At 37.2% G+C, this 20,506-nt stretch overlaps 1 protein-coding gene across 1 annotated transcript; it reads right to left on the bottom strand.

Annotated features, from left to right (window-relative positions):
• Positions 1-686: 686 nt before the first annotated feature.
• On the bottom strand, positions 687-20,370 carry LOC6565462. Its single transcript, XM_001991251.2, has 4 exons — positions 19,827-20,370; positions 2,110-3,556; positions 1,832-2,023; positions 687-1,759 (listed from the first exon to the last, which is right to left on the bottom strand). Exons 1-4 carry the CDS (start codon positions 19,905-19,907, stop codon positions 1,482-1,484), a joined length of 1,998 nt encoding a protein of 665 aa, XP_001991287.1. The 5' UTR covers positions 19,908-20,370; the 3' UTR covers positions 687-1,481.
• Positions 20,371-20,506: the final 136 nt, after the last annotated feature.

Raw genomic sequence — 20,506 nt, 5'->3', positions numbered from 1 at the left:
CTTACAATAAGGCATTTTAACCCAAGTCTGGCAAAGCAGTTATCGCAATACATTTATCAAATTTCATCTACAACGAGTTATGCAAATCTTATATTTGTTTGTATATATATTATAATGTAGTCGTCTGCCGTTTTATTGGCCTTATCAAAATATCTAAGGCAGATTTCATCTTTTATTTGTAATACATATCTCTGGGTTGGGATTATGTTTGTTTGCTGTGGGTGGATTGGTTTGCTTATCTATCGCTGTCCCTCTCTACTACATTATTCTTAGCATTACCTCGCAATTTGGCAACCTCTTGAACCCTTGGGGATGTGGGGAATGGTTGTAATATAGGCATTTGCTTTCCTACTAGCTTGACAAATATTCCTGTTTGGTTATCTGAACAATGTTTCAACTTAACTTTCATTCAGTTAACGCATTTCACTCAACTTGGCATTAGCCACTAAGCATACAATACATTTTGTACACTTTGTATGCTTAGTGATTTAACTAAATTTGTGTATATATTTGTGTATATAGGTCTAGGTATATAGGTATATATGTAAATAGGCATATAAATTGCTTGTTGGCCAATTGATAAATCAATTTAAATTCCAGTTACACATTCGTTTGTTTATTTAGGTATATATAGATATATATCCATATAAATATAGATAGGTAGTGTATGTTGGGTATTGTTTTTTTGTTGTTGTTGTGGTCATTCTTAATTTCAATTTAAAAAGGTACATTATATCAATTTTAAAGCCAGTTTTGTTATTTTTGCTTTGATGCCTTGTTGTTCATAATAATATTTTGACATATGATTATCCTTAAATATCTAACTTATCAACTATCTTTGAACTATCACATACAAGTTCATACAATAAACAAAAGAGAGAGAGAGAGAGACAGAGTGAGAGAGAGAGAGAAAATAATAATAGAGACATGTTATACTTAGAATTATGAATGATATCAAGAATTAATTGTTTACTTGTTCCGATATATCGAACTAAGGAAGAAAACCGGCGAATAGAACCAAACAAAGCTAAGTTTAATACACAATTTGTTCAGGAGGTGTTTGGGGGTTGCGTTGCATATGTTATGTATATGTATATGTATATGTATATATATATGTATATGAAGCAACCGTTCTATTCACGAACAAAATATAAATTGATTAAGGATGTATATATATATATATATATTTTTTATTTTTAGTTTCTGTTCCTCTCATTTTTAATTGCATTCTTGATCTTGATAAGTAGTAGGCACACAGAGTCAGTAAACTAAGAATGATTGCTGCTGGGCTGATCGGAACATTCACTTTATGAATTTCTAATTGCAAATAACGTAACGTTTTAGGTACATAATCTATCGAAGTAATTAAGTAATAAGTAGTTTGCATTTAGTTTCAGTTGAATAATGAGTTGGATCGATGTAATTAATTATATGCATATCTGATAATCCTCTCTTGATCTCTTTGGCCATATATATATATATTACAGCTTGGCATCCTTTCTTGCCGTTTCCGCCGTTGGTGCTTCTCCCGCTGCCGCTGCCGCTGCCGCTCCCGTTGCCGCTGCCGCTCCAGATTCACTTCCAGCTGCTGCTGGTGTATCCTGTGTGGGCATCTGCTGTGCCGCATCGCCAGTGCGGCGACGTGATTGGACAAACTCCACCAGATACTCAATGCTCCAGGCCAGAGCACATATCATGATGCAAACACTCTGAGCGTGTATGCAAATCGGATAGCTCTCGCTCACATCACGAATCAGACCTGGAACAGAAATGATAATTGCAATTAGAGATACGAGTCCAACTTAAGTCGATGCAAGGACAACCGACTCACCAATCAATGGCCCAAAGCTGATCACAAATACAGCCTTGCCAACCAGATGCCATCCAAAGGCCGATGGCAGCTTCTCCAGCGAACAATACTCGGAGACGGTCAGTGTAAAATTGCTCAATGCTGAGCCACGGAAAAAGCCGCAAATCGATAGCCAGATCATAAGCTGATTCCATTCCGTTTGCTCGGCCATAACTGCACACAAAGAAAGTAAAATAACAATAAATAATAAAGATATAAAATGTGTTGCGGGTAAATCGTTCAGATATCTATCAACTTACTGGAACGCGTGAGTGCCACAAAAATGATCGAGACCAAGAAGATGGTCCGTTTCCTGATCGTCGTCCTGTCAAACAGTGGCGGCAGCACAATACGTGCCGCAATATCCGTAATGGCCGTTATCGATAGACAGTAGGCGACGTCACTCTTCGAGTAACCGAGATTGGCAAAGAAGAAGGGCGTCACCATTTTGAAGTTCATTTCGGCCACATAGAAAATGGAGAGGCCAAACAGCAGATTGAGAAACATCTTGTCCTTGAGCATGGCAATGTCCAGCAGATCGGCAAAGCGACGCCAAAAGCCTGTCTTCTTCTTCTTGGCCTCCTCATCGGTGCGCTCCGATTGCTGTTTCTCATCCTCGGTGGGTTTCATTTTGATGAAACTATCGCGATGTCCACCCAATATGCTGCCAGTGGCTGTGCCAACGCGCCTCAGTTCGCGATCATTCCGCTCGAACTCATCATCGCCCGTATTCAGATGCACTTGCAGTATGGATCCAGTGAAGTCCATATACGATAGATTCGATGTGACAGATGCCTTCCGGCATCGGACTATCGTTGTATTCACCTCGGCCTGTGATGGATAACCGCCGCTGCCGCTGCCCACGTCCGCGGATTGGACACCAGCCAGGGACATGATGCGCGGAAATGTTGGCCGTTTGGTTAGGCCCAAACGGGAGCCGTTCATTGTGTTCATTGCCATCTCCGAGTAGTTTTTGCGCATCGATTGATGGTTGTGTGAATGATGCTTGTTAAACAGCAGCGTATTCAGCTCGGGCAGTGCATCCTCCTCATTGCCATCCTCTTTGATCACCTTAAATGATGGCGGCGGATTCGCTGCTGTACCGCCGCCCGGCGTTCCAAAATTCATTTGAGGTTGTGGCGTCGGCAGCGCCGATATACAAATCAGTTCCTCATCGTCAAATTCCTCTTTCATGTGCCATTTGACCGGTTGCAGGAGGACGGAGCCAACGATGGCATTCAGTGCGACGCCAGACAGCAAGAGGACCGCACCCCGAAAGTCATAGCACTCGAGCAGGATGCGCACCAGCTGCGGCATTATCAGCATACCCATCGCTGTGCCCGCCATCGATAGACCCACAGCCTGGCCGCGTTTGTACTTGAAATAATGATTCAATGCCACAAATGCTGCCGACGTGGACAGACCGACGCCAATGCCATTGATCACACCGTATGTGCTGAGGATGTGGGCCATCGTGTTCGCCGATGAGGTCAGCGCCAGTCCCAGGCCGCACAGCAGGGAGCCAGCGATGGCAACCTTGCGATAGGAGAACTCCTTCAGCAGCGGACCCACAAACAGGCCCGAGAAATTCATACACACATCCATCGTGCTGATTATCACCGCGGCGCCCGTGGTGCCCACATTCAGATTTTTGAGCGTGTCTCCAAACAGCAAGCCAAAAGATGGCTCAATCGATCGCGTTGCCAGCTGCAAGACAAAACAAAATTATGTGTGAAACAGGTCAGTTTTCAAAATTGTAATCAGTGTAATAATCGAGTTATCATTTGCAGCAATCAAATCAAATCTTTACAACGACGCATTTGCATTGATTGATGATTGCATTGACCTTACATCATTTTGGTCTAGGACCAACTATAAGTCGCATCAGAAATCAGAAATCACAAATCAGACAAAATGTTTTTTTTTTTTTTGTGCTATGAATCATAAGTACATTGATCTTATGTGAGGAGAGTTCGCACCAAAAATAAAACAAAACGTTTTTTTTTTGTTTCGTGCGCTTTTAATTATGTTTCGCTGTCAATGATTGTCTTATCGCATGGTCAAAAAAAAAACCCAAAAAAAAAAAACAAAGAGCGAAACGGAAAAACATGTTCCGTTGTTGGAAACATATATGCTTTTAAGAGAATTTCAATTATACATCTCTCTTTGAGTGCTTTGCGAAAATTTTGATGAATCAGCATTCAAAATTGAAGATGCTAACCAAAAAAACAGTCTTATTCAAATTTAAAAACTTAATGAAAATTAATCAATTCATTTTATTGTAATTTGAACTTTTTTTTTAATAATTTTTATTTTGTTTTTGTTGTTTTCAGCAAACAAGTTTTTCTTTGATTTTGATTTTTGATTTTTGATTAAATGAAAGAAGAACTCGAAACGACTTGATTGATTTTTCCAGAGAATATATTACAAGATCGTACGAAACGACAACGTTTTTTCTGATCAGGCGTGCATTGAATTTATTTGTATTTACTGTTAGACTGAATATAGTCCGAATCACATAAATAAAAAAGTTTCTAATCTCAGACGATCGAGAGTTCTAGTTCCTGTTCATTATATAAGAAAAACATATGTGTGTATATGTATTTATATGAATGTGCGACTAATTTATGTATGTACGTAAGTATCTAATTAGTTAGAGACGTGTCTGGTAAGCAGTGTTAATGAGTCGAACAACTGCATATATTACAGATTGAATGAGACGGAAAGCAATTTGACCAACGTACAACTTGACGCAAAAATATATATGTACATGATATATGACCTTAGCCCGCTTTTTATGTTGGCCAATTGATTGACGCTAATCGGCAAATAAACTATAATCAGCCAATTGGGAGTGGGAAGCATTAGCCATCAATAAAACTAAAGCAAGTAGAGGTGGCAACGTCATCGAATTGATTCCCATCCGTTATCAACAGCAGCAAATAAGACCAAGTGAGTAGACAGTCAGTCCCCATAAATAATACCCTCACACACACACACACACACACACATACACATATCAAATATATATATATATATATGTATATATTTAAGTTGGTATCAATGCGATAGATATATCAGTGCACTTGAAGTTGTCAATTTTGTCGTGGCGACGTCACCACTCCTCTCTCTTTCTCTCTCTGTCTCTCTCTGTCTCGCTCTCTCTCTCTCTCTCTGTCTCGCTCTCTCTGTCCCTCGCTATGTAATCACGCAATTCAATGTCGTCCATTATACGTACATATGTATATGTATATCATGATTATATGCCTCCCAAAAATGTAAGCTCGACGGCATTGATGCCTCTTTGGGAGCTTTACTACCTCCTCTCTCGCACTCTCGATCTTTTTGTCTGATAATTCATTTGTATTCACACATAGTTTTATATTCAAGCAAATAATCCAAGTGCAACACAAGTCTTACAGTTATATTTTTGCCATTGATTCAAACATAACCAACACAATCTATTTAACGAATTTCCATTTGAATTTTCGTAAAAGAAAAATAAGAGGTATCCAAATAATACCTACGTATGAAAGCCACCAAATGTTCAATTCAATCTCGATCAAGACAGAGAGCTGTCTATAAAGTTCATTATATATATATATATATAATTATAATTACATATAGGAAAGGTTTACATAGTTTTATGTTGAGCCCATCTTAGTTTGTAACGCATTGAAAAAGACGTCATAAAGTATAAATATATATATATATATATATCACTAAGCGAGTGCATCTAGTGGACATATATATGTCGGCTACAATTCACTCAGTTTAAACTGTTAGTGTTACTGAAACTTGTCCTATATCCGTTTCATTGCTGCGGGCGGTGCATACGTCGGATCGAATGTCTATAACATATAGTTGCCATAGGAATCATTAGTAGACAAAAACTTACTCAATGTGCACCGTTGACATTTGACATTGGAAAAGTCGGTCGGATTTTGAAATGTATCGTGAAATTTAAATTCGCCTCCAATTTGTTTATTATCAATATTTCAATACTATCGATTGTCCTTGAGGAGTGACAATAATCCTCAAGCTTCGCGTTATTGTTACATATGCTTCTCAATTGTCAAATTGAAGTACTTTTGATGCATTTTTGTTGCTTGTCGCGTATAACCTTTAACAGGTACTCGAATATTTAACTGGTTATTATTGATGATAATGACGATTGTTCCTGAAGTGCTTTATTTGTGCTTTTGCAAAACACAATTATTATTGATTTGGGCTCTTATTGATTTTTGTATTCGCCTTTATCGCTTTTCATTTCACTTAAGTCAACCCACTTCCCCGCACCCCCTCACACACCAATACCTCGCCCCTTGGTGCTAGATATTTATGGGCGCTTCATTCAAACCGTTAATTGCTTATAATTGAATTATCACCAATCATAATTGAAACAAGAAAATGGGGTAGGCAAAAAAACAAGCAAAAAAAAAAACAAAAAAACAATAAAAAAAATAAATAGAAAAAAAGAAGAGGAACAACAACAATAAACACGCGCTCACTTAATGATAGGGAATAAACGATCCCTAAATATCACATGGCACACACGCACACACACACACACACACACACAGACACACACAGTATTCTGTGCTCTTTTGATAGTGGTTTGTTGCCTAGGCAGAAGTTTTGGGGTTTCTATAATTGGTCGCACTTTGATTTTGTCCACTCGCATGTGATCGAGCCATGGCAATAGCTGATTCGTACTCTCTTCCGCTGCTTATCAGGGCAAACAATCTCAACATGCTGACATACATACAGTTTCGCGTATCGATTATCGATTGTATTCAGAAATGTTTGATCCAATTATATTTATATATGTAGTATATATTAGTTCTTGTTTGTGTGTTTGATCACATCAGTGTCTCCACTTGTAGATCACCGTTTGCTGCCTTAACATAACTAATCGATAAGGATCGATAACCGATAGCATTAAAAGCAAACAATTCAAGTCATATATAGTTGGCATATAATTGTTGCGATGATTATTAAAAAGTATCTCCGCGTCGACTTATTGTTACCTTGTTGTCTGTGATCATATGATCTAGATTCCAATTAGGACTTCTACAAATTAACTAGTCGTTTGACCAAACTTTGATCATTCAATTCACACATTGCACTTCACGTCAGGCTTCATCTTATTTTGTAATGTGCAAATAAATTAGCTTAGCCATTATTTTGAGGAAATTCGCATTTTCGAATTTGGATTTATTGGCATTGCCATTTGCAATTTGCGCGATGCGGTTTTTAGCACAAAACAGCAAAAGACAAACAAAGCAACAAATGTATGGAAAACATGAGAAATAAATACAAACGATTGAGTTGAGTGCCCCACAAACAGAATCGGATTCCGATTCCGATTCGGATTCGGATTCGGAATCGTAAGCGCAATCGTAATCATAGCCGTTACTCGTGAATCGAAATCGTGAGCTGTAAATGATCTAAATAAGCTTTTGATTCATATTTATTGCACCCACTGTGCTTGTTTGCGTTGCTCATTTGCTCTGAACACAAATGCCATGCACAGATAGATAGCCGATGAAAAGGGGCGTTCGGGTGGTGCCAGTGGTGCTAGTGGTGATTGGTGCTGGTGCTGGTGCTGGTGTTGGTGGGTACTCTCGACTTTTTTCTATTTCGTACAACTAGACAACGCTCGTTTTATTATTTATTTGCAAACATTTGTGCAATATTTGCCAATCGAATTTACAAGCAGTGCCTGCTGGCAGTCACAGTGGCTTAGCGTGATTGTGTCGATAATATAAATTCAAAAATTGATATAGATAAGGCCCAATGAAGGAAGGTACATATACTTATATACGTATACACAATACTTAGCCTAGCCAGACACATTTTTGACTCATTATCATTACCAAAATCTATCAGAATCGATTATTGAGAATGGGACTCAGTTTCAAAGCTTGGCGTCATCATCATTATTCGTTGTATACCTCTTTCAGCTATAAATTCCTGATAATTATTGTAAGTTCTCCAGTTCTCCAGTTTAGCAGTTAAGTTAAGTCACGTGTGTGTTTGACTGTGACTGTGACTGTGACTGTGACAGTGGGGCTCCTTTCTGGGTATACCCTTAGAGAAGCTATTATAAATTTGTCGTGATGCTTGTAACGCACTGTGCAAAAACAAGTCAAACTCAGTTTTGGGGCTATCCAAAGTTATCCAAAGCAAATTCCTCACATCATCAGCTATTATTCAGTAGAGGGTGTTTACTATTCGGCCAGGGTTATCTTTCAGCTTATAGAATCGCTCGCGAGAGGTTCCGCGAAATGTTCCCTCTATTTGCCAAGTTAGTTAGCTGTGCTTTTTTTGCTTTAGTTTTTTTTTGTTTTTAATTTTGTTTTTTGTTTTTTGTTTTTTTGTTTTTTGGCACGTAATAGAAGGTTATGTAATAAATATATGTATGTACATATGTACATATGTTGCGTGTATGTATTTTTATTTCTGTTTCTGTTTCTGTTTTCTGTACGGAACACATGCTTCATGCTCGTAAATGTGTAATTTAATATTAATTTTAGTTTGGGGCATTTCTGCATGGGACACTGATCACCCCCAGCTGAATGACTCATACAAAAAGCAACAATAATAAATAAATCTCTAATGTGGATTTCATTTGACTGCTGGCAATCCAGTTGGTAATCATATAATATAATGAAAACAGATGCGGTTCAGGTTTTTCCAAACATATAGTAAGAACTTGTGAACACATTCGCATATGAATCAACTTTTCGCAGTCTTTCAACTTTGTCAAAACTGAAACGACGAAACCAAACCGAAGCAAAAACAAATGCCTAATTTTTGATAATGTTTTCTTCCCTTGGATGAATGCTGCATTTAAATTTTGATAAATTCAAGTTTAAACTTGAGTCGTGTATTTTTGTGGCATACCTCGACAACACAACAAAGCGTTCAATCTTCGATATTATCACGCGCATGTATGTCAAAGGAAACACGAGCAAGCTTCGTGGTCGGCTGGAGCATTTCAGCAGTTATCTGTGCAACACACACACACACACACACTCACACACACACGCACACACACACGCAGACACACACACTATATTGAATTCTTCGCAACCGCTTTGCCTATGTCTGACATCTGTCAACTGTCGTCTGTCGTCTGTCGTCTGTTGTTGTCTGTCTGTCCGTCCGTCCGTCCGTCCGTCTGCCTTAGATATGGGCATTAGTCACTTTGATGTTACTTGTGCTGTGTAACATTTGTCGTTATCAGTTTGTTGCTTGATGAGATGACGTCGTCCGCTCAAATGTCGTTAAGTCACTGTGAATGGCGAATGAGGCACTGGGGGCAACTAGCCACGATGACGTCGTCGTGGGGCAAAGTAAGTTTTGAGTGTCACCGTTTTCTGTGGTCTCCCTAAATCAAGCTTGAGTGCAAAACGGACATTGTCGTTCGTGTCCTCAAAGTCGTCATCATTATTATTGTTGTTGTTGTCGTCTATTGATTTCCCATTAAGTTGTGCGTTGCCTTTTTATGGTTTACAACTCCAAGTGATGTGTTGTTTATTTCCTTCTTTTTTTTTTTGTTATGTTACGTAACGCTGATCCATCTCAAGGCTTGAATATGCATATATTAATGAGCTGGAACTCAGTTGAGTTGAGTTGACTTGCTCAACTTTAACAAGGTTAAGTCTGCCCTGCTAAACATGCTGGAACATACAGCTCCGTTGGGAACAATCGGTTTGTTGTCTTTCTTTTTATAATTTAAAAGTCTTTTTTGGAACAATTGGTATATTTTTTGTATATCTAATTTTTAATTAATTCATTTGTATTTATTTTTTTATTATTATTATTTTTTTTTTTTAGTGAGGTTGGGCATCTAGTTTTCGTCTCTGTAAAGTAGTAAAACCATCTAGTCTCTGTCCTTCCAAAAAAAAAATATTCAAAGGAATACAGTTTGTCGTATCATCATTCATCATTCAAAACTGTGGCACAGACAGACGAAAAGGTTGGTGGCTTCAATTGGGTGGGGTTTACTGTTTCCCTGCTGTAGCAGGCACAGCTCATTTCTATTTCTATATCTATTTCTATTTCTATTTCTATTACTATTTCTATTTCCATTTCGTTAGTTTCGTTATTTAAGGGCGCGTTCTGGAAACGTTGCGCAACTGTAAGCAAAATGTATTTAAATATTTACAAATTGTGTAAGTTGTGCAAAATGAATTACAGTTGAAAGCCGTCAAATATAATATTGTACGATACATGAATATATCTTCTTTGTTTTTGCTCAAACATCATACTGATGTTAATGTTTCGATACATATATGTTCTACAAATATTTTATATACATATATATATATATATATATATATAGTATTTATTAACTTGAATGCGATTATTGGTAATCGTATTTAATATTCTGGTTTTGTTTTTTTTTTTTCAAATACGATTTGAATTGTGAAATAATTTGCTGTAGTCGTAGCCAACTAAGATTTATATACACATTTTGGGTATATTAAGTATTGACACCAATAGTTTGTAGAACATATTGAAAAAGAAGCATGGACACTTTATATATGCACATATATCTGGAGGGTATTAGCCTCACAAATCCAGGGCATTTCCCTGGCTTTTGTTTAGCTATTACTTATTTATATATATATATATATATTTATTATATATATTTATTATATTATTTTCGATTTCGCGAGTTATGTTCTGTTTTTCATCGCATTCATCGCGTTCCGTTCAATGCCTTTTTTACGGTTCAATATTTGGTGTTCTGACTTTTGCTGCCCTGCCGCCGCCGCAATTTATTCATAATTAAAAGCAAATTTGCACATTTTACTTTAACGAGTTTCTCTCAATAATAAATTAAAATTGAGAGTTATATCCCAAGCACCCCCTCAGTTCCTCCCGCCGTCTGTAGTCAGTCATCTTTTGTTGTGTTTTTTCTTTCGAATTCATTAGCGTTAATTGAAAAATGCGTTTTGCTTAATGGCGGAAATTTAAGAGTAAATTAAGAAAGGGGCACAATGAGAAGGGGTCTTTGAAGTGGGGACGATTTGCGGTTGTCTCTAAGATCGATGTTAAATAAATTTGAATTGAATGTGTTTGTTGTTATTTGTTTGCTGTTTGCTGTGTTTTGACGGCAATTGAAGCAATTAACTGTGAAGTACATTTCACTATAGATATTATAGAAAATGAATGTGAATGTGAACGTGAATGTGAATGTGAATGTGACTGGGTGACTGCTGCTTGCGGCTGTCAAACATTTCAATTAAAATGTCGACTCTGGGGCGATGCCAGTTGACCGTTAAAACAAACAACAAACAACAGAACATTAAAACCGAACTGAACTCGGCTCGAATTCAATGCTTCAGCGGATGGATGAAGAGATGGATGAACGCCCGATCGAGAGAGGAGCGAGCGTGAGGGGTGAGCGGCAAAGAGGGTTGCTCACTCGCGTTTCGCATGATCACAATCATGTGATTTATCCATATATATATATATATATATATATATGTATATAACAACATTTATATATATGTATATAAACTTTCAGTTACAGCTGCAGTTGATTATGTACATAATTGCAAGTGATCGTCAGCCGATCAGCCGATCAGCTTGTTGTGCGTGGTGTGTGTTGGTGTGTGTGTGTGTAGACTGCAAACAAGTTTTGGCAGCAGGAAACAAACACAAACACAACAACAACTTGCAACACAAAGTCACGTGTGCTCAAACGTCGGCATCAGCTGCTCTCGTTAAACGATGAGTGGGGGAAGGGGCAAGTGGCAAGTGGCGAGGGGGGTTTGGGAGGTGGCACACTGTTTATGCTCGTTTGTGATTATAGCTGAAAGAACAAAAAATAACAAGCACACCGAACGTGAAATACGCTCACAGAACGATTCCATTTAGCACGCTCAACTATTAATTGAAAGAATCTTGCAGTACATATAAATATATATATATATATATATATATAGATATACACAGATATATAAGTACATAGATATTTAGATACATATAAGCTGTATGACAAAATGAGGATACTCTCTGGCAAGGGTATACAAAAACAGCAGCAACAAGAGCAAAAACGAGTTTGGCAACAGTTGCCACGGCCAACAAGCCCCGTTGTATTTTTTGTTATTGTTTTTATGTTGTCGTCACTTCTGTGTGTGCTTTTGACTATTGACTATTGACATTGATTGAAGCTCATTGCGGTTGGCAACAGCCCCCCACTCAGTGAGCAGCATCAGCAGCAGCATCGGTAGGAGGATGACAGATGAGAGATGAGGAGGCAGCAACCATTTACTGGTGTAGCAGAGAGTCTTGTCTTGCACAGAAACTGGTTATAATCTACGCACGTGCTGCCATTTGAGCCCAGCTGAGCCGCTTGGTTGGCTGCCCTCCAGCTAAGAGCGAAATCGGCAATATCAGATAGACATACACTCAGCAAAAACAATCGCGCAAAAAAAGGTTTTCTTATTTTTAGAAATAATTTGAAATAATAGAAATATATACTCGTATATATATAGAGAGAGAGTTTAGCTAAACTCTGATCTAGAGTTGTCATAGTTGTCACTGAAATTAAGAGAAGAAAAACACTGGTTTTTAGAAAGAGACACACATCAGCAACTTTCCTTTTTTAGAAATATACTTTTTTCTCAATAATACTGTGAGTGATATGAACTAAGGTCGATTCTGCTTTTGTTTTTCTGAGTGTACAGACATACACTTAAACGATCGCACCATCGGTTTATTGAACGTGTGTCTGTCTGTCTGTCTGTCTGTCTGTCTGTCTGTTTGTCTGTCTTTCTGTTTGTCTGGCTCGTGAATTTGGCATTAGGATCAATTTCAAATTAGATATGCGAAACAAACTGCTTGTGCTCGAATTTGATTGTTGCCATTGTTGTATTTGTTGCTTTTGTTGCCGACTCCTTTTTAGCACTTGTAAGTTGTTATGTTTAGCTCAACTTAGCAACAATTTAGTGGCGCACACTTTTGCTGGCAGACCTAACCAGGCCGGGTGCAAGTGCTTATTTTTGCGACTTTGTATTTAATTTAGCATTTACTTGTGAATGCTATTTGCTCGGCTATAATCAGCTAATCGATGCTGTTTAGTTCGATTGAAGCATTAGCAAGCCAGCTAACTTATTAGATCCACAATGAATCAAATCTCGAATAAATACTCTTAAAAAAAAACAGCTCAAAAAGAGTTGAGCGTAAACTTTATAATTCACATTCAGCATTCATTACTTGTAGTGACAATTTGGTAAATCTTCAACTTTTGTGGTATATCGTAACAGTTTCAATATACTACAAATATTGGTCTATAAGTTCAAGATACAGAATTCTATTCTCAAAAGTTTGCATGTTTCTTTGTATATAACAGGGTAACAGGGTATCTCTTAGTTTAACAGTCACTTCTCTAGAATTACGATCGTCTGCTTCTGTATATTTATATATATATAAGCGTATCTAAAAAAAATAAAGTCCAAATTATAAGGCCATAAGTAAATGAAGCTTAAACGATCCCGTACAAGCTAACAAGCTTTGCAATTATGACATTTCTTGTGTATTTTCCATTTTTGAATTGAATTTCATGTCGACTAATTACTTTCAAGAAATTCAGCACAGATAAATGCTCAAGTTGAAATCTGAAATGCAATTATGGAACGAAATAGTTTCAATTGCGGAAGTTCACTGATTCGTGAACGGGCTTAGAAGGTAGAAAGGTATATGGATGGATGTGTATGCAGTCCAAATATGCGCATATATTTTTATACTCTTTCCGGTATATATTTGTAGTCCTTTCAGCTTTTTCAACTTTCGATTGGCGTACATTCGAATATGATAGCAATACAGTTACATAAGTTCTATAAAAAGTCGTATTGAACAATGCTTCTAAAGTGGATATAATATTAATGTTGAAGCTAAAGCTTTAATGTAACTTGTAACATTATTCAATAATGTTATTATTTATATATTTTTTGAAATACCCAACAATAATTGTGGAAAAAACAAACTTTGTATTAAAGTTGTTTTTTCTGCCTTTGTGACTTCATCGAGAGCAACTCGCGTCTATAAATAATATGGTTATGGTCTACTATTCATTTTAACGAATTGGCCTAATTGGCGATTCGGTTGACTGTTTGTTTGTTGTTTGGCTTGTGTCGAACGACGGATTAGATATGTGCATGCATATATATATATATATATATACATATGTTAAGGCGACTCACTTTTGGTTATCACATCATCGTAGAACGAGACGCGTACCAAGGTGCTAATCGGCCCCTTGATCGTCGATAAGAAAGCCAAAACCAAAATCAAAAAAAAAGCACAGCAACAAAATTAGCAACCAAATCAATGACGATATTTGTTATTTTGCTTGAATATTGCTAAATTGGCGCAACGACAGACCGATCGGCCATTATTTATTGTTGTACTTGCCAATGTTGAAGAAGAAGCAGAGGAAGCAAAAGAAGCAGAAGAAGCAAAAGAAGGTGCGGGAACAGACGACGCCAATTCTTAAAATAGGGGAAACAGGCAGCAGAGCAACAACTTAAGTTTCAGTATTGACACTGAAACCACAGCCAAAACAATCTCATCGCTAGTCGACAAAATGTACAATATATATATATATATATATATATATATTTACATATGTACAGACTGCAAAATGATACAAAGTCCGCAAAGTGGGCACAAATTCATCGAATGCGACTCTTGACTACCCTTGCCAGAGAGTGTGGTGTAATTTGTAGTAAGACTTGTGGCATCGAACATACAATACAATCAATAAAAATAAATATAAATATAAATAAATAAACATAAATGTCAAACATCATTTATTGCAAACGTACAGGAACACAAATATATAAAATGTATATGGGTTGATTGGACTCCGGTCTAAAAGGGTATATAGCCTTCAGCGTGGCTGCGCTTGTGGCCCCTGTTTCTTGTTTCTTGTGTCTGTTTCGATTTCTTTACCAATTTGTATTGCAAACAGGAAAGTGATATGTTCTTCCTGCTCCCCTCACTTCCAATTCTATATTGTAAATGTATATTTGCGCTTTTTATTCCCCGAACCAATTGCAAATTGTATAATTGATTAAAAAGGGTGTAATTGAGTTGGGCAGCAGTATGTAACAGGCAGTATGAGCCATATATATTCTTGATCACGTCTGTCTGCATTTTAGACTTTCTCCAATTTGAAACATAAGCTCTCATTTGCCATACGCAGATCAAGTTTATTTTCATTTTTTTTGGATCGACAACTCTTCCTACATTTATCCAATATCGACTTGCGATCACAATTTTTAAAATATATCCTATGAAACAAAAACTATAGCTTATGTTTGGAACAGGGTATCTGCCGACTAGAGAAATCTTACTTGTTAGAGACAAACATTTCGAAGAACAAAATATCAAATGCAAAACAATTGAGAGCAACAACAGAACATGCCTTTCAATTAATTGAAAAAAGAAATAAATGTATATATGTATGTATCGTGATATATGCATGTATGTGTGTATCGTGATGTATGTATATATATATATATGTTTGCATACCACAACAGGTCAAATATTTGACATACGTATTTGAACTGTTACGAATTAGTTGGCTCCATATTGGGATTATTGTGCACGATTGCAAAGATTTTACAGAAATTGTATAATAACTGCAGCTAATTATATATATATATATATACATATGTATATATACATTTAGTAGTAGATTGTATGCAGTTAATTAATAGAAAAATCGAAGCTATCCGTTTATTTCCGGCTAAATGCGGCAATTATATGATGAGCTCACATGTATGTAGATAGACATACATGGATTTGTTTATATATATATATGTATTTATATGAATGTATATAATTAGTACATTCGAAATATAGAACAACAATCTATATTGTTTCGCATGCACAAATGATGCACTTTTCAATTTCAAATCTATTTACAACTTCAAAAGTCTGGTAAATAAACATTTTGAGCAGTTTATCGCTTGTTTTTTTATTTTACTTAAAAACTATTTGTCTCTTGATTTTAATTGTGCTTTTGATCTATTAGTTAAGAGCTATAATATGACAAAATGGTCAATAACAGTTCACATAGCATCGATTTTAATTAAGATCGAATTATTTAAATGTTTTATAATTGTCTGCAGACAATTCTCTGATAAAACTTTTCGTTTGTGTTGCTGTTTTATATAAATATTAACCATAATTTACGTAAATTGTTATCTTGGCTCCAGCCACAGACAAGTTGATCAAATAGGAATTTTTCGATAAGAACTATTAACAAATAATGCGCAAATTGGATTCACCATATATTTTATTTTTAATCTGTAGCAAACTTTGTCCAAATATTTTAGTACTTACGTATATATATTTATATATATACATATAGTGTCAACATTAGCTTCGGGCTATCGATTTTGGGTGTAGGGTATCATATAGTCGAGCAACCTTTGACGTGCTTTAAGTAATCTTTGTGCAAATACCGCAAAAGTTTCCGGATTTTTGTAACTTATGAAAATCAGTTACTGATTTATATTTATATTGGATACTTATCGGTATCGGAATTCCTTATCGATGCTTAATGTCTCCATTATTATAGTTATGCATTTATGTGTTATTTATTAGGCACATTGTGCCTGATTGGGTTTCCACATTGTATACGATCTAATTGCCAATTGCCAATTTGCCTCGTAAATGATTTAAACGCGATTAAAAGTGCTGCAGGCGGCAATAACGGAAAGCAATCCGATTAGTGGGCTAAATAGTGAACACCGGTCTCGGTCATATAATCGACTGATTTGCGATATCGCAACACCTACTGGCCACCTACACCTACCCCTACACCTACACCTACAACTACACCTACACAATGATGACGTGAATGCGATTTCCCGAATAAATGATTCGATAATCGTGATAATGTTACTGTTTTGGTTTATTGTTGTTGATTTTGTTTGTTTGCTTTTGATTTTGCTTTCGCTTCGTTTTCCATATTTGTTGTTCTTGTCGCTCTCATGGTACGCCCATAAAATGCATATTATTTTATTGATACGATTATTACTCTCTTTTGGTTTTTTGGCTAGAAGCATGCACAGAGGGCAGGTTAAAGTGGACATCAATTAAGTTTTAAATTTTAAGTTGCGCACTAAAATGTCGAAGTATGCTCAAGATTTCCTGCCTGATAATAATACTTATCAAAATTGCCAGTTACTTGGCAATTATACATACATACATACATACATACAGTTAGTTCCTTTCCCGATTGCATTTTGTAACACGTCCACTGTTTCGCAGTGGGCAACCTCGGCTAGCTCAGTATTCCCAGAGGTGGGTAACTCCAACCCTGCCCGTAGATGGTACAGACTCGAAAAAAACTCGACCTACACAACACTACATAAAGACCTACATGCACACACAAAACAAAGGAAACAGCTGACGGGCCTGGTGTTTATGGCCACGACGTACCCGCCCTTCCTGCAATGGGCCTGCACGGATTCGATTTGCCCATCGCCCTTAAATTGTAGTTGACGACTAATTTATTCCATGCTCCCGGTGATTCTCCCCTTTATTTAACTTACTCACAGATCATCGTTATTTCCTTACAATTTATTAACAAACATTATATGGTATAATGTAGTAATTACTAAATACGCCGCTAGGTAGCGTTGTATTCTGCAACGGCTATTCAATTTTGAATTTAAATCGGGAATCTTGCCAAATCCGATAAAACTCTACCCTATTAGAGCTCCAATATAAGTATTCGGTGTATGGGAGCTCGTGCAAGAAAATGGATTCCGCAATTTGGCAAAAATCCGGACGCCGGATTTTATTGACGAACATGCTTAACTTAGAAATTTAAATTAATATTAGATGCGTGAATAGATAAATACATTAACATAAATAACGAATAGCTTAACATAACATTCAACAAATTTGCTTAACCTAACATTCAACATTTACATAAATATACTGGAGGATGGGTGGGTGTGCTGGAGCACTGCTCACATGCGCGCAGTCGACTTGCACTCGATTGAGTGTACTGCGCTCGAGCTACGCGGCCGGTTACTGAAGGCTTATCCCGATGGCACTTATTCCATATCGGAACGCACTCACCGGCTGAAGAAATACCGTCGGTGCGCTTGCGCGCTGCCAATATCAGGGGATGGTGTATTCGCCCCATATGACATAAATTGCACAATTGCGGCGTGACCTGCCGTCGGCCACCTAAACATAAGCCACAAAGCACAGCACAACATTTATTCAAACAGACACTCTTACGCCGAATTTGGCTTCACAAGGTCTATCGAATATGGAGGGTCAAGGCTCTCCTAAATGTACTTCAACATTCGATCCGTACGGCACACAAATTTAAGCGCTATGGACCACGACCTGCCTCACTGCGTTTTTTTCTTTTCCACATGTGTTCTTGTCCCTAACCCTCGGCGCGCCACCTTGCGGAGAATGTCCTCACATGCAACGCTGGTGTAGCTGACCCTGCCAACTTGCTCCCGCTTTTCAGCAATGTGGCCCTTTAAATCTCACTTTTGGTTGTGGCATACGATAATTGAGTATCGAATGTCTGCAAATGCAACAACCTCTGGGAATACTGAGCTAGCCGAGGTTGCCCACTGCGAAACACTGGACGTGTTACAAGTTGCAGTTTAAATATCAACATAATACCTATCGACAGTAGCCCTGTAAATAAATACATACATTGCCATATATATACGTGTGTAAGCAAATAACAAAGTAGTTTTTCGATTTGTATCGCGGTTGTCCGGTCTTTTTGTCAGATCAATCAGATATGAATTAATGAGACAATTTGGTGAATGGATGGACATATGTTTCAATTATCATATCGCACTTGAATCATCGTTTCATTAAGAATCGATTTATGAATCTGACAGCCCCAATTATAGTATTTATATATATGTATATATAAGATAATCGTGTGCAAGGTATGTCAATTGGAATTCATGTTTAAATTATTCAAATGGTATTTGGAGTGGAGGAATAACTGTGGAGGTATTTTATTTTGATCTTCCAAAGAGCAGACTCTCGCTCTCTCAGTCTGTCTCTTGAATGCAATGTTTAAGAAATAATAATACCGGATAAATTAAGGATTACTTAGCGAACAAAATGTGTGTGTTAACCACAGGCGGTTGCCAGTTGTCCATCCACATCCGAAAAGTGCCAGCTGCGAATGGCACAAGCCGATGCAAATTGTATGAATTGTGTATAAGTTCGTTCACTCATTCACTCACCCATGTAATCCTCGTTGTAATAATTGATCCAATTATCGCAAAATGAGGAATATAGTCATAGTCATATTGGTATTGATTTTTTTATACATAAATAATAGCAGAATAATTGCGACATTTGCAATCCAAGCCGAATTGGAGCGTGTAAAAAAAGCATATGGAACCGACTGTTCCTATTCCTAACGGAAAGTCTTCAATAATCTGCTGATATGCAAATCCCGATAATGACGATATTATTCTGTGTCATATTCTTTAATGTCATTCAGAGATGAAATCAGATACATATAAAGATAAGACACTCTTCATCAAGGCACACACTACATATATATATATATATATATATACACACACACACATCTATATATATATATATATATAGACATTTATCATCATAAAAGACAAAGTTAAATCTAATCGTCAGCCAGTTAACAGTTAATAGCGCCAAACGCAATGGACAATTGGCAAGCAGAACTAACCTACCCTAACTAAACAAAAACCTATGGAAACGAATAACAAGGCTCTAGCAGAGCAAGAGAGAGAGAGAGAGTGGGAGAGGCACAGAGATAGAGAGTACACGACAAGGAGATACTACCATTATAACTATACCAATTTGAAAGTACACACACACACACAAATAACCATTTTCTAATAGATAGAAATATATGTGGGGGGATAAATAGAAGATTATGATTAATATAACTTACATTGACCAAACTGACGCCGAAGCAGGCAACCCAACCCCAACCGCCATCGGGTGCGACTTTTCTCGGTGGTTTCGTTGTCATTGTTTTTAGTTAGTTGCTCGTTTGTTTTTGTTTATGTTGTTGTTCCTTTTGCTGCTCTTCGCTGTCTGTCTTTCAGTCTTTCTGCGTGTCTCGCTGTGTCTCTGGTGTCAGGTGTGCAGATGTCTCTATACCCTCTATATAGAGTGCATAAGCGTGCACATGTGTCTGTGCCTGTGTGTGTCTCTGTGTGTAAAGAATTATGGATATTTTGTGCTTCTTTCTATATGCATGTGTGTGTGTGTCGTCGTCGTTGTCGCCGCTGCGCCTTCTCCGTTGGCCACTTTTATTTTTGTGTGTTTTGTTTTGCTTTGTTGTTGTTTTGATTTTCGAGCGTTGCGTTGTTCTTTTGCTTCTATTTATTTATATTTTCTTGTGTCTTATTCAACCGTTTGGGTTTTTATGGAACGCGGTGGGTGTTGTTATTGTTGTTTGTTTGTTTGTTTTTGCTTTTAATTTTTACTTGTCACACACACACACGTAAACACACACACACAACAAGAGAACTGCGAAATAATTTCAAAAACTTGCGGCGCTTTGTAAATGTTTTTGTCAACGTTTTTAACACCGTTGTGGATTTTGCTGTTGTTTTTGTTGTTGTA

Source organism: Drosophila grimshawi, unplaced genomic scaffold (assembly GCF_018153295.1).
Source record: "Drosophila grimshawi isolate 15287-2541.00 unplaced genomic scaffold, ASM1815329v1 contig_848, whole genome shotgun sequence".
Lineage (NCBI taxonomy): Eukaryota > Metazoa > Arthropoda > Insecta > Diptera > Drosophilidae > Drosophila > Drosophila grimshawi.
The sequence above is the reverse complement of the archived record's forward strand: the minus strand, read 5'-3'. Positions and strand labels throughout refer to the sequence as shown.